The sequence below is a fragment of the Haliaeetus leucocephalus genome, unplaced genomic scaffold, assembly GCF_000737465.1.
Source record: "Haliaeetus leucocephalus isolate CR32 unplaced genomic scaffold, Haliaeetus_leucocephalus-4.0 Scaffold944, whole genome shotgun sequence".
Lineage (NCBI taxonomy): Eukaryota > Metazoa > Chordata > Aves > Accipitriformes > Accipitridae > Haliaeetus > Haliaeetus leucocephalus.
In genome coordinates, this window is record NW_010973380.1 from 3,258,764 (window position 1) to 3,273,944 (window position 15,181).

The 15,181-nt window shown below is 40.3% G+C and overlaps 1 protein-coding gene across 2 annotated transcripts; it reads right to left on the minus strand.

The window, feature by feature from the left end:
- Positions 1–3,624: 3,624 nt before the first annotated feature.
- Positions 3,625–14,504, minus strand: SNAPC1 (small nuclear RNA activating complex, polypeptide 1, 43kDa). Of its 2 annotated transcripts, none has more exons than XM_010584157.1 (10): positions 14,363–14,504; positions 13,527–13,686; positions 12,153–12,293; positions 11,571–11,675; positions 10,376–10,534; positions 9,857–9,931; positions 9,132–9,194; positions 8,019–8,157; positions 6,620–6,700; positions 3,625–4,720 (listed from the first exon to the last, which is right to left on the minus strand). In XM_010584157.1, the coding sequence occupies exons 1-10, from the start codon at positions 14,488–14,490 to the stop codon at positions 4,689–4,691; spliced, it is 1,083 nt and encodes a 360-aa protein (XP_010582459.1). In that variant the 5' UTR covers positions 14,491–14,504; the 3' UTR covers positions 3,625–4,688. The 2 variants fall into 2 exon arrangements, with proteins under 2 accessions (XP_010582459.1, XP_010582458.1); XM_010584156.1 differs by having other exon boundaries at positions 3,625–4,723.
- Positions 14,505–15,181: the final 677 nt, after the last annotated feature.

Consider the following 15,181-nt stretch of genomic DNA (forward strand, 5'->3'; position numbering starts at 1 on the left):
AAAAACCTCACCCAGCCGATGGCTGGCCCTCATGTCCTCCACTGTTTTCCACATCCAGGCTTACATTTCTGTGACCAAAGAGGAAGCAGTTTCGTGTCTGTTACAGAAAGCTCAAGCTGTTGCAAGATAATTTTGCTTTGCATGTTTCTATTGCAGCCAAGCTACGGTGCAGCACAGAGAAGCCTGACCCAAGCCCTGCAGTGCTAAGAGCAAGGAGTTTTAGCACATTTCTCAACCCCTTGTAGCTCATGAAGTTCTCACAGTCTCATTTCCAAGGGTTGCGTTGCATACAGATGGAGGAGGGAAGTATTCCGTTACCAGGCTTAATCAGCTGCCCAGATGTGAAGACAAAGATGAAAATGGGGTAAGGAAGCCTGATCCGCACAGCAAGCTTTGTAAAATGTGAATGGGCAACTCCAGAGCAGAATGAACCTGAAAATGACACATTTCAGAAAAGAAGGGGTAAAATATCTGTGGCATTTGAAGAACTTGCTATGCACAGTGTGATGAGAGAATATAAACTCTCTGCATAGGGTCCTGTTATGTAAAACATTTAAGTATAGGGCTAGAAGGAACCTCAAGGTATCCTCTAGTCCATCTCCTCTGTCCAAATCAGGATTAGGTCTACCTCAGACAACCATGACTGTTTTCCCACCATTGTTTTGAACTCCTACAGTAAAAGTGATTCTGCTGTTTGTTATAAGGCCAAACTGTTTATTTAACTGCAAAAATCTCTTACTAAGTAAATTCATGTTGCTGCAGATTGTATAGCTCTACCTCAGTGAACATGGAGAACAATTAAGTCACCATTTACGTAAACACATATTACAAAGCTGTAAAGACCGTTACCAGGAAGACTGTTACATTCACTCTCAAACCCTTTCTTTCCCAGACTAAACTCTCCCGCAGTCTGTTTTCTTTTTGTTGCCCTTTTTAGGATTCTCTAATTATTCTAGAGGTGATGTCTGCATCCTCCCCAAACTATACACAACACAGATCACCACTGCCATCCATGGCATTTGGAATTTTTCACCTCACCCCCATACTGCTGATCCACCTTCAGTTTGAGGGCTGCAAAAACCTCCAGATTGAGAACAGCTGCTTACACACGCATTCCCGAGCTGGTATTTGCATTTAATCTGTCCTTCCAAGTGCAGCCTTTTGCACTTACCTTTACTTAATTAGACCTTACTGATTTCTCCCATTATAAGAATAAAAATTATATTGGACAACGTCTTCCACTTAAACAGTTTCTAAACTGATGTCACCTATAAGTGTTTTAAGTTTATTCTGCTTTTCATCACCCACATTACACTCATAAACATTGCATAGCACTAGCTCAAACCTCCACTTAGAGGATCCTTTAGTTTTGTCAAAGAAATGGTGATTACTATCGTATGAATATAGTTCTTCAGTCAGTTGTATATCCATCTTGGAGAAGTTTCAGCCAAACCATATTTCTCTAATTTATTTACAAAAACTGTAACAACATCCAGATACATACTGTCACGTTGCCTCATTCCGATCCACCAGGTCAGTTGGAAGTTAGGCTGGCATTACAGAGATAAGTTTCCTTGTAGCCTTTAACTGCTGTATTAGCTGAGGCTATAACCAGGAGAGAAGTTAGATACTAGAAAAAAGTATTCTTGGAATTCTAGATTTACTATTGTTGGCAGGGGAAGGAGGGGATAGGTTGGGGTTTTTTTAATGACAGCTGCTTGCTTCAATGAAGCATTTTAGGAAGTCCCTCTCCTGTTCTTAAAAGCCCGTAATTGCCCATCAGACTGCAGCAAGGGATTTTTATTTAAAAAAAAAAAAAATTACACCAGCATTATGAAACTTTGCTTACAGCTGCCTCTAAATTCTCAGGATTACTGTCCTAAATATTACCACTGTATATAGTCAGCAGTTCTAAGTCTATCCTTAAGCATAACTTCTATTTTACATCTACGTAATTTTATAAACAAATTAAAGAACACTTGTTTTCATAATTACAATATTAAAATAACTGCTAGTTGAATGCACCCATCTTCATGCCTAGTCAAGCCTTTGCATGCTTCCTATGTTAATTTGCAAATCATTTTCAGAAGCGTGTGCAGGGAAGACTCATGGCACAGAGTATCAAAAATTCTGAAAAATTCTCCTACTCAGCTCTTGGGATGGTTCAAAGGTACAAGGAGAGGGAAACAAGAGGGTCATGATATGAAAAAGTGTCACTGCAGGGAACAGTATTAAACATATTCTTTAAGTATGTTAAAATAAACTTATGCCATACATATGGAATAATAATTTAGCTGAAAATAGCCTGTCAAGAAAATGAAAAATAAGCTTTTGTAGCTGTGCTTGATCTTTAGCTTCCTTGAGAAAGACACCCGTAAGTTGGAGGGAAATAGAAAAAGAGAAGTCACTTTCAAGTTTCCCTTCAAGGGAAGAACCCAATACCATGTAGCTGGAAGACGTAGCTTAACCTCCGTGCCTAGAAACAGCAAAAGAAGATTGGTGCTGTTCATCCTTAAGCAACTTCCTAAGTGAAGAAACTCGTAAGAAATTATGAATTTGAAGCTGTAGTCCCAGTATCTGCTAGAAAGAACTCTTCCTCTTCATCTCTATCTTTCTTAGCCATCCAGGGGTTTCCCAAGAAGAGATTCAAGTACTCCACTGCACCTCATCTCCAAACTGCTCCCCTATACTGCTATCCATCCCCTGCAATGTGAGGATACCAGAAAGCTTCTCTGTCAGCCTGCATACCCACACCCAAAGCAGCAGCTGGAACTGACAAAACTGATAAATGCAGCATTACCAACAGGTTCCTAACTGCATTAAGATGAGCAGAAAATATTGAGGAAAAACACCTGGTTAAGTTTTCCTTAAGAGGTCTCTTTTTGTCTCTTGTATCTGCTCACCAAAAATTAGGAGCAGAAATACATAGCGGGAGAATGAGTTTGTGCTGGTAATAGAAAAGCACAAGCATCATTATTGTCCGAAAACCCAGTTAAAACCAAACTGTTCAAGATTTACAGAAATGATACCTCCAAAACCTTTATAACTACAGATTAGTCTTTTGAAAATGAACCACATCTATGGCATGTTCTATCCACAGACTAAGCCTAACAAACGTAGGACCAAAAGCGCAGTGGAAGAGTTAAACCAGGAAAAAGGGGTAGAAACTAAGCGCGTGTATGAATAAATTTAACTGTATTATTACCACTACAGAGACTTTTTGCTGTATAGAAGTATTCTTTTTCTGCAATAATTAGATCTGGACTAATAATGAGTTTCAGATTAGACTGTAAAGATTTTGGTTATTCAACTGAATATCTGATTGTTCAGTTTACTATACAGCAAGGTTTTGGCTTTGTTATAAAGTGTTTCTCCTCTTTTCCCATTAAAAAGGTTGAGTGCAACACTGGTGCTTAATTAGTAGTTTTTAGAGTGTCCAACCTGTTGTCATTTAGGCCCATTCCTCCTTACCAACCAATGCATTTGATACAGGCCCCTTTTATAGTCAAATGATTTATATTTCCACTCAGGTGTCTCTTCTTCTAGGTAAGGGCACTTCCATTCCTTTGGCCTTTGAGAGTCATACTACCAAACTAATTCACTCAGTTTAGGTCCTTTTTATATTCAAAACCTTTCAAATTTCTATTTTATATTTCTTCTTGTAGTAGAGGACACCTCAACTCCTTCAGCCATTCTTGATAGTACGGCTATCATCAACTGGAGAAAATACCAAGGAGAATAACTATCCACATTTGTCTTGAATTGTTGTGGTCAGACAGGGGTATTTAAGGCTACAGCCTTTCAGGGCTGAATGACTTGAATTCTAGCGCTTGTTATTGTTTACAGAAAATACTCCAGCTTATGATTCTCAGTCTGTTTGCTTTTTCTGCAGTACTGTTGCCTAGCAATCATTTCCCCATCCTGTACCTGTTTTCAGTACTGAGCTTCATGTCTATTTCCACCCCCACTTCTTCCACTCGTCTCCAATTTATAAAGACCATTTTGAATTCCAGTCCTGCCCTTGTAGAGCTTAAGGTCATCTGCAGAATTAATAAACGCACTTTACATTTCCTCATTTGAATACACAATGATTCCAGATCTGCTGGAGACAGAGTACAATAAAAGACTCATCACCAAGTTCATTTCCCACACCTGTGGGATCAAACCATGATAAACATTGCTGAAGTTACGCACTATACAATGGAGCAAGTACAGTGTGGAAAATAATTTATTGTACTAATTTTCAACAGTCAGTAACCTTAATTTTATGTTCAGAGATAAAAGATTACAAACATGTCTCTCATATGGGCAAATATTTTGTGAGCTGTTCTTTTAACAGTCTCAGCTAAAACCATCATTGCACATCAACATGAGTTCCAAGTGATAACTCACATTGTACAAGCTAAATACAACAAACAACCATCTTCTCTTTCCATCTCAAACAGGGAACAGCAACTTTGTCTCCCACAAAAAGCATTCACCAGGCGAATAAAGGCACCAGATACTGCACCATCATGAGACAGTTAAGGTATACCAGTCACTACCAGTATTCCAGTATCACCTGTGGTTCTGGTCCCAGACACTTCTTGCTGTACATTCAAAGGCATCCAAGACAAGAACTTTGTGTTACCTCTGACATTTATGTTTTGTCATTAAAATTAACATTAGTGCTTCTCCAACTGGATCCTCTAACATCTTCTTTTCCTCTTGGGGAGAGATACTTCTGAAAGCAAATAAAGAGATTTTTCTGACAAGCTTTTCAATCTATCTTCCCTCATGGGAACGATTAAGGTAGAATTAATTCTGCCCAGCAAAGGAAATTAATTAGATGAGCTCTTGAGATCTCCTCCCAATCCCCCTCCCCATGGTTTTAAATATGAAAAAAAAAACCCCACCAACTTTCTAGATTCTACAGCACACTGTCATTCAAAATATCAATTAAAATTCCATTGATGAACAAAATACTGTACTTCAAAACTTATTCAATCTTGAGAGCTTTCTGCTCCTCATGAACACTTTTAAGATTTCGTTGTGAGTTTGACGAATGGAATACTCACAAAATTAAGCATAAAATACCTGAAGAGATTGCTTATGGGTATTTTTAACATTTCAGAATGCTGGCATTCTGGGAAATGGAGAATGTTCCTGATTTAGAAAGAAACTTTTTGTCCACAACAGCTTGAAGGAAAGTAAGTACGTACAATATTAAATACACCACTGTGCCTTCAATCTGACGATTTAAAATTGAATGAATTCACATTATCTACAACCAAGGTGATCAGAGAATGTAGTCTCATTTCAGTACTACAGGATGCTCTTTTACTTTTAAAAAGAGAAAATATAAATGTGCTACCTCACTGCAAATGTATTTTAATAGTTATCATGCTCCCTTGCATTAAATATCCTTCCATACAACTTTGGATAGTAAATTAACTCCAAAAGATGTACTCCTCACACTCATCTATGTCATTAAAGCTTTACAGATGTTGTACTTAACTTTTTGTTTCCCCTTTAAGCAACCTAATTAAATCCTACTCTGTCAGGTTAAGAACCAGTATCTCTGGTCTATCAAGTCTGCCTTCCACTACGTAAGCAAGACCCATTGGTTTTAGACTAGCTAGAACTGCCAGTGGAAATCATGCCTTTAGCTGGCCAGCTCCTCTCCCAGGAACACTACCTGTGTTTGAGACATGGCAGCAGAGCAGTACTCCAGGCTCTTCCCAGAGCACAGCTAAATGAGGTACCTCAAGATAAAGAGGATGCAATTTTCTTTGTGCAGTGTCTGTTCTGTGGTGCTTACATTCTCCTCAAGCAATACTAAGAGCAGACCCTGAAGCTTCTGAGTTGCAGAGCAGTTCAAGATCATCTAACATCTCAATTTGTACTACATGCATTTGATCCATCTGTAGAGCAACTCCACACTCAGCTTTGAAAAACCTACTTTACCATTCATTGCTTCCAAATAAAAATTACATTATTTCCAGTAATGTGAGTGACAGCAAAGTCATTCACTCTTCTGCTGCGGTTCCCAGAATATCTACCCCATCTATGTCGGACAACTTCCAATACAGCAGAGAATGCTATTACTGTACACGTATACTGGAACTTAATCCTTGAAGCATTGCCCAACTGAAACTAAGGCTAGAGGAGAAACTTCTATGTCCCTTCACTTCCACAAAGGTGAAGGCAGCAAGGGCTATTCTGACCTCGAGTGCACGTTACATAAGTTCCCATAGTTACTAGAACAGGTATCTTCTGTAAGTAGAAGAATGACCAAAAAAATCACTTTTCCCTACCCATTGGAACTCTTCAAGCCAGATTTGTATTACAGAAGAGTAAGTCCCCTTTTAACTGGACCAGTTTTAATTCTGAACACACGATAATGAAATAAATCTATGTAGAAAAACATGACCCTCAGGATTTGCCACCACGTGTGTGCTCATAACAAAGTCTCAAATCAAAGCTTCAATGCAACAATTTACAGGCTAAAAACTAATCTAGCTTTTGCAAGGCAGCAACACATGGTCCAAAATATCAGCTTTAGTTTCAGAAAAATACAGCATAGTAGACAGCTATTAAAAAACAAGTCACCAGTTTGTTAGAATTTCAATCGTTGTACCTTCTTCATCTGAATTCTCTTCTGTGATTATAGGCATCCCAATATGCCGAGTAACAGTTTCCTTTGCCACTTGCATTTCACCTGCAGATAGATTTTTAGGAAAAACTGTCCGCTTTTTTTTTTTTTTTTTTTTTGCTTCTACATCTCAGGTCCAGCAGCTAACAGGTTGTTCACTTGCTGCTGTCTTAACTTTCTAGACAAAGGCTGTAGAGAAACACCTACATTTCACGGTACTTTCATACGGCTCACTAAAACCTTCAATAACAAGTAGTTAACACTACAAGTTTAAAGCATATTAATCACCAACTCCAGTCAGTACAGAGATAATTCAAAACGCCCTTATTCCTCTTCAACACTTCATCTACTGTTTTAAAATGAAGCACAGGCAACATTGCCTAATGCTTACCTCTGAAGAGGGATGATTTTTCTCTGTAACTTTTTTTCTAGCAGAAGCTACGCAAGTCAGAAAACAGAGCTTGGAACTTTGAAACGTTTTAAAAACATTTGCTCCTTAAAATTGTTTTTATTCCTAGCTAAAATTATAATGCTCAGGAGAAATAAAATAGAATTACAGAACAGAACCACAAAAACCAAGTCACAGGTATATAAAAAACCCCCTCCTGTCAAGAAGGGAAAAGTTAAGTCTATAAACTAAAAACATGTAGAACTTATAATTGCAATGCTGATATTAAGGAAACAATTTGAAAAGAGTTTTGAAACTACATCAGTTGTTGACAAAAGATTTGTATTCACATGGAAGTATTAAAAATTTCAGTAACGAACAAAATAAAGAGTACTGCAAGGAGAATGACTGAGATGATAGCACAGGTACTAGTCTTACAATCATTGTCATTAAGACATCAATATCATTTTCTCTTCAGAAATATTAGAGGATATTCCTTCAAGAGCTCAAGAACAGAATAGAAACAGGGAAGGTTTACTTTGGATGTCATGAAGATAGTACGAACTATCAAAATTATCAGATAGGCTGATTTTCATCAGAAAGCTTCAAAAGCAGAAGCTATCTGTCAGAAGAAGAAACAGTTAGACACATATCTTAATCTCCAATATGTTTGTTACATGGCAATAGGAAAAAGTTAAGACACTGCCACACAGGACATGCTTCTCCAAGGTCATGCCTTTCCAGATAAAAATTAGTAGGACTATACAGGAGACTTCAGATTAACAATAAACTGCATGCACTCATATTGTCTTTCTACCTGACCAGAGTGTGGAAAACAGACAAAAAGGTTCAATATGATGCTGGCATCACAAAATATTTCTTTAATCTTCTATCTCCACTGATCAATGGTAACAACAAAACCAGCTGCCTCAGCTAGCTAAGCCATGTATAAACTTCTGCAGTCTCTCCAGGTTCACAAATGCAATGCAGAAATACCTTTGATTTCCAAAGAATCTCTTCTTGCTGGCTGTGGTCTCCTACTGTTTTTTTTACTTCGGCTTGGAGATTTCCCATAATTTGATCCCGATTCAGAAGATTCTAATTTTACTTGACGATGTCTTCTGGATTTGGAAGCCTAGAACCCAAGCATACACATGAATGATACAAAAAAGCTAAACTTCTACAGCCAGATATTCCTGTATGTCACCCAGTACCTTACAAATCAGCAAGGACCAACTTACATGTCAGGGTGCAGAAGGGATGGAAGGGGAAGGGAGGGAGGGAAGATTCCCACTAGTTACTACTGATCTTCAGTTTTAACAGGACAACACCCTTCTATGATTAGTGGGTGTATCACTTAATATTCAGGTAATTGAATATTAATTTATTTTCAAACCATTTTCTGTTGGTATGAACCTACACCATGTTGCACACCACTATGGTCAAGCAAAAGGAACACTTCCGAAAACTGTTGAACCATAAAGCCTCTTTACTGTCATATTTTGCATAGGTGCCTAGAAAACATTATCACTGCATATTCACAAGTCTGGACTGTTATACATTCCAGAGCTCTGTTTCATTCAATAATGCATTTTTCAACATGAGATTTTAATAAACAGGGAAAGTTGTGATGTTTCTCATAGGCCTGCTACAAAAAGAGACAAATCGTCAATATTTTTAAAGTAGCAGTTATTGAAACAAGGTTTCCAAGAACTTCCAACAGACTTTAAACACCCAAGTGCTATTTTTGCAAGCATCTTCAGAGATTCAAATATCTAAGCTTCAAGGAATTTGAGCAATTAAACTCAGAAGTATTTTTATTCCATCTATTTAAAATTCCACCTACTTAAACAGAACATAGACATTGAAAGATACCTTGTATATTAAAATCTCCCAAGCATAGACCATATCTGTACTGCTTCCACAAATCTAACAAGAATAGTAAGAGCTTCAGGTTTCCCCAATGTGTTAGGAAAACTAGAACATTCAAAGGTTGAAATAGAGTGCAATTTTAACTCATTCCTTTCTGACCCAGCATTTACATTAAACTGGTACTTAAAATTGTTCTTTAAAAATAAATACATCCCTATGATCAAATTTTATACCTACCTCAACAACTGCAGAGTAAGACCTGTACTTGATTCTAGCCAGTGCATTTGCTCTTTCAGAACCCTGCAAAGAAACAACGGGATCAGTCAGAGAAAGTTTTCATACTCTATTATAGCTGTATTGAAATGAAATATCACATCAGACAATCACTTGAGCAATCTCTCACCACACCTGTAATTCTATAATTAGAATAAGTTCTCTATAATTAGAATGCTGTTGAACTGTTACTTAAAAAAAAAATAATAATTTCAAATTTCATTAAGAAGGCAGACCATAATTTTCATTGCCTCACTGTTACAAAGCCAGGAGGAGAAAATCAAATTTGAAACTCCACATCTTACTCAAATTCAAAGCTGAAATAAACAGATAAGTACAATTCGAGATAATTTGGTAGCATAAAAAAAATGGATATTGCATTTAGTTGAAATTCCAAGAGGAACCATAAAGGAGTCTGGCCAAGAAAATATAGCTCTTTCCCCTCCTTACCTGAAAGAGACTTTTTATTACGAGCATCCAAGAGCTACCACAGCAGTGAATGCTCACAGCTTAACAGAAAACAATGTGATTTAAAAACAAACAAACAAAAACCAACCAGCCCCCCTAGCTGTTCCTGGAACTTACTTTGACGCTATCAAGTCTTGACATACTGCTTAGCCTGTGATCTGAAGTCAAAACACAAATAGATTTGGCCTGCGCCATGTAGCAAACTAGTTCTTTCTTCTTACCTCTGATTCTAGCAAAGTCCCTTCTTCCTTTTTGCTTGGTATTTCATCACTTTCTTTGGCATTTAGGAATAATTTCTGGGAAAAAAAAAAAGGTTTTTTAAATGTCTGTCATATACAAGGCAGCTAAAATCCACGAATTGTGAAAAACAAAATGAGTATTTACACACATGTCCATTTTCTTCATCGATCTTACATTATGGCCTTTCCTTGATCCACAAATAAGAGGTATTTCATAAGATCATTCTAATATTGCCCATAAGTCACATCTTCGAGGGCTTACCTCTCAGCAATCATTTACAGTATCACAGAAGCAGTACCACATACAAGTCCATGTCCTTCCCCCCATACTGTAACTCTGCCTAGGGTTTTACTCATTCCATGTCTTCAGTGTTACAGTTCCTTCTACTTAAATCTGAGCTTTACAAACTATGTTCACAGGTAATTACACCAAGAAAGACAGTTCTTACATGTTCATACAATCTGTTAAGTTGCCACAGCACAATGGTTGATATGACCTACCATTCTGTTTTGCTGCCATTCCTGATGTTCCAAAGTTATGTCTTTAAGAGTAACTACAAAGTCATCTTTTATCAAGCTCAGTGCCTTGTCTGGCTGGGATTTGTCAGCTGAAATGACACACTTCATTTTCTGATAGTGGTCGTGAATATTCATCAGTTCCTAAAATAAAAAAGATACTCTTTTCAGGAAAAAAAAAAAAAAAAGATTCCAGCAGTAAAGCAATATTAGTCCTCAATGAACAACACCAGTGTTATACAAACCATTCTAAGGAGACTGTGGAACTAGCAGGAGTGTTAGAAACAGATTCTGTTCAGATCAGTTCAGTTTTAGGGAGCCTAGCAATACTGCTACCTAGCACTGTCCCATCAGTTCACCAAATAAGCAAAAGAAGAAAGAGTATCTTGCATTATTAAACTAAGAAGGAAGTCTCAAGTGATACTCAGGATCCGTGTTCATAGAGGTCTCATTCTGATATGGTCTATTTTCTTCTCTTTGGAGAAGGCATTTTACTTCCTCCTTTTGAGGAAGCAGGTCTCCTCACCCTGCCATTTCACAGATTACTGATTTTTGTACCACTGTAGTCAACCTTAGTGATGATACATATTTGCTAGCAGCAACTGGAAAAAAACTGTAAACAAGGATCTATTACTGAGTCATAATGAGCAATATAAGAACCTATAGGCAGCTTGAATTACTCCATTTTTTTATAAAATGTATTACATATTAAACAAAACCAAGTTTTAAAAGCAGAAATAAAGGTTAGAGAAGGCTATAAACTTGCAGATAAGTAAATCCATATTATCACAAGTATCAAGCCTCCAGCTGCAACCTGCAGACATATCAGAACACACATGCTTTCCCTCACCCACTATTTTCCATTTTTCTCTCCCTAAGTGACAATTAACCATTTATACCCTTTCCCTTTTATATCTTACCAAGGCAAAACCACAAAACATTAGAGCATATTTCAGTATTGAAAAAGGTACCACAATTCTTCGAAAATAAATGCCGTGTTTCTGAGAGTTCAGTAAAATCGCTGGCACAGACTATTACCCTAGTCTGCGTTCCAGAAGAAGACTTACAAAGGACAAGACTGTGCTAATTCGATAAGTTCTAGCCCTTGGACAACTGAAGAAGAAAAACAAAACAAAACAAAACCAACAGTGATTAATCTGTAGTTTAAAAGTTACTGTACCTCCAATACATCATTAGTGATGAGGTTGTTTACTCTGTTACTTGGGTCCTTAAATTCTTCTTTGAATTCATTTTCCTGAATCTTCTTCTTAGTTCGGTAGTTCAGCTAAAGCAAGAGACAATGCTTTGTAACCTAAAAGCAAACTTAAAACGGCACCTCCTCTTGAAAATTCTTACTGCATATTCAACCATCAAGACATGCTGAAAGGCATAAAACCATCTCATCAACAATAGCATGCAGCTTTACTGTCAAGTGCCCAGAGTCAGCACTTTTCAAAAATTATTCCCTAGTCAAGAATTTAATCCAGCACCCAGATTCAAGAGTTTGACATTTCCACAAATTATAGGACATCTCAAACCTAGTAAGAACATTAGATACTGAAAAAATATTTTCAGGTGAGAAGCATGCTACATTCAAACATCCTCTAAGCTTTACGTCACAGACCTAGCTACATAAAGCAAAACATTACATTTCAACACAGCCTCAAAGCTAAACTAAATACTTGAGTGCTGTTGAACTATCAGCCATTGAAAGCTGAAGATATTTTATTAAAAATGGTAAGTCATTAATGCAATAACTCACTAGCTTTGGCATTGCTGTAAAATGGAATGCTCTGGCAAGTCGCAGTGTCCTGAAGATGTACGCTGCATCATAATGCTGGGAGTCTATCAGATCCTGTTGAAATCTCTGGATTTCAGGCCAATCCTTCAGCGCGATTCTGATCTGCAACATAACAGTTGTACATTGTCATACCAATCTGCATATTTCAACACATAAAAATTAATTCAGCTGACTGCTGTGATCACGTTATACTATGTGCAGCACTTGGATGCCTAGAGTCTAACATGTCACATGATCACAGAAGTACAGAAAGGATTCTACTATACCATTTGTTACTACTATTAAAATATTATGCAGATAAGTTTATTACACTTGTGTTAAATATTCTCACTGCAGTTGCTTTTTTTGACAGTGACATGGAACGCAAGCCCTCTGACATTTGAAAAAGTTAACTCTTCACATTCCAAGATGCCTGAAACAATAGACATCCAGGAGACTCACTCACTAGACGATTAGGAAATAATACTCACACCATGATTTGCTGCCAGTGAAATACTCATAGAAGTATCCTTATCTTCTTGCTTTCCTTCCTCTCCCATGTAGTCTGCCCAGTTCATTTTCTCTCTACCTAAGTTAGCTTCTTTGATAATTCCCAGACTCTCTAACAATTGCTATATAACAGTGGTTTTAAAATTCCCTCAATTCATCTCCATAAAAGGTACTGACATCTTTGAAGTTAAGATAGGAGATGTAATTGCATCATTGTACAGTACTTAGACTTCAGTTTCTTATTTAAAGAATTTGGACTCAACTGTGCATATGCACACAACATACAACACACAGTTTTCAATTAAACCACTTCTCCTTGCACTGAGTTTCCAACTTCTTTATATACTGGTCTCCTGTCCTAAAAGCAGCAAGGAGACATATCATTCAGGCGTTCACCCTTTCAACCCATTTACAAATTCCACTTCCACTTCTGGTTAACAGGAACTGGAAATAATTCAGCCAGTCTTCATTCTTTTGAAATTCTAAGGAATAACTGGGGATGTAATGGAGTCCTCCATGGAGCTGATGAGCACGTTCTCTAATACCATTTTGAAAGCTCGTCTTGTTCATTGTTGAACAGAGAGAAGCTTCCTCTCTGGCAAACAAGACTTCTGAGATCACAGCTACAATTTAGGAGGCATGCACAATACTTTAGTCACCACCACGTCAGTTCTTAAACCCAAAGGTGTTTGAAAGGCTACCTTTTCCAAAGGGACCATCTGGTTCTAAATATTTTAAGAAAGTGAGAGAAAATGCCCAACCCCTTTATGATGACAAAGTAGACAGAGTTATACCACACATCTTACATCTAGCATCTCCTGAGAATAAAACCTCAAGAGCAATTACCTTTTGTTTTGGCTGGCAAAGCTGTGTACTATAGAGCCCATACAAAAGGTAGAGAGCACCAACTCGAATCTGGAAAGCGTACGGGGGCAAGAAGTACTGCTGTGCCAGTTCTAAAGTCTTCTTTGTGAGCTTATTCCTCTCCAGAGCTCTTATTCTACCACTAAAGTAAACAAAAAGGAAGCATGTTGAAGCAAGTAACTATGAATGTGCAGGCTTTAGAGAATCCATAACGCAGAGACAAGTTTTAGGTATTTTAAAACATATTACCATAGGGCTCAAGTTCTGGGAAGTCTTCAAAGATGGCCAGACCTTATGCTCTCACACAACACTACACATAATTCCTTCTACTAAATTAGATGTAAAGTGAAAAATGAAATACCCTCCAATCACATTTCTAACCTTGTATCACGAGCGTTGCATCAAAATCCCTGAAGCATCAGTGTTCAAATCACATGCGCTAGTAGCGTACAAAATAAATCGAACTAGTAACTGTTTTTCAGTATTACACAGGGACCGAGACTTCATTGCCTTTTACCTATGCACCAGCCAGGCAAACCCTTCCCAAAAACTATGCCAGCAGGGAAACACGGCTCACCAACACCCCCCCTTTAAGGTCCTCCGCGCTACCAAGGGGCAAGCTCAGCAGCGGGGATCTGTGGGCTTTGGGAGGGGGAAGACAGACTCCCTGAGGCGAGCCGAGCACCGCGCAGAGACAGGCGAAAGGGCGGCCGGCCCCGCTGCCTTTCAAGCCGGTGCCGCTAAGGGCGACTCGCAGCGGGTAGGCCGCTGAGGAGACGGCCCGGAGGCGGCTGGGCCGGCCGGGACTCCTCACTCACTAGAAGATGGTATGGAAGCGGCGCTCCCGCCACAGCTCGGCGAAGCGCTCGAAGCGGACGGTATCGGCCTCCTGGAAGGCGCCGAGCAGCTCCTCACAGTCGGCCTGCAGCCCCGGCACCGAGCTCATCCCGCCGCCGCTCCGCGCACTCCCCCGCGCGCATGCGCAGCCTCCCCACCACGCCACCGCCCCCCGAGGCGCCTGCGCCGCTTCCCCGCGCATGCGCAGTCCCCGTTGCCGGGAGGTGCCGCTGGGGCGTCTCCGTGAGGGACGGGGCCCGGGGTCCCGTCGGTGACCGGTAGCTCTTTCCGTCCGCCCCGGGGGGCGGCTGTCCCTCCTGCCCCACGCCGTGAGGGCGAGCCCGGTCGGCGGGAACACAGGCCAACGTACCCTTCGGCCGGCCCCCGGGGCGCTGTCGGCGAGCGGCCCGGGAGGAGGAAGGGGTTTAGGAGGGCGGGAGCGGCCGGCGGGTTCGGCCGGGCAGCCGTCGCCCTACCGCAGCCCCGGGGGATGCCGGTGGGGCTTCGGCGTTCCCAGCCCCTGTCCCTACAGAAGCCTGCCCCGGCGAGCTCGCCGGCTCGCAGCCCGGCAGGCCCGGGAACGGCGGGGTCTTCTGAGGAGAATGTGGGGGGGTGAGGGGGGGCTCGGCAGCGCCGCGGTGCGCCCGCGCTTCGCGGCCGTGCAGACGTGACGCGCCGCCACGCTCCCGGCCAGATGTGCCCCGCGAAGGGCTCCCGGCTCCCGCCCGCCTTCCCGCGCTGCCCGCCGCTGCCGAGGGCCGGCTCCGCGGGCGGCGCCTCCCCCCCCCCCCCCCCCCCCC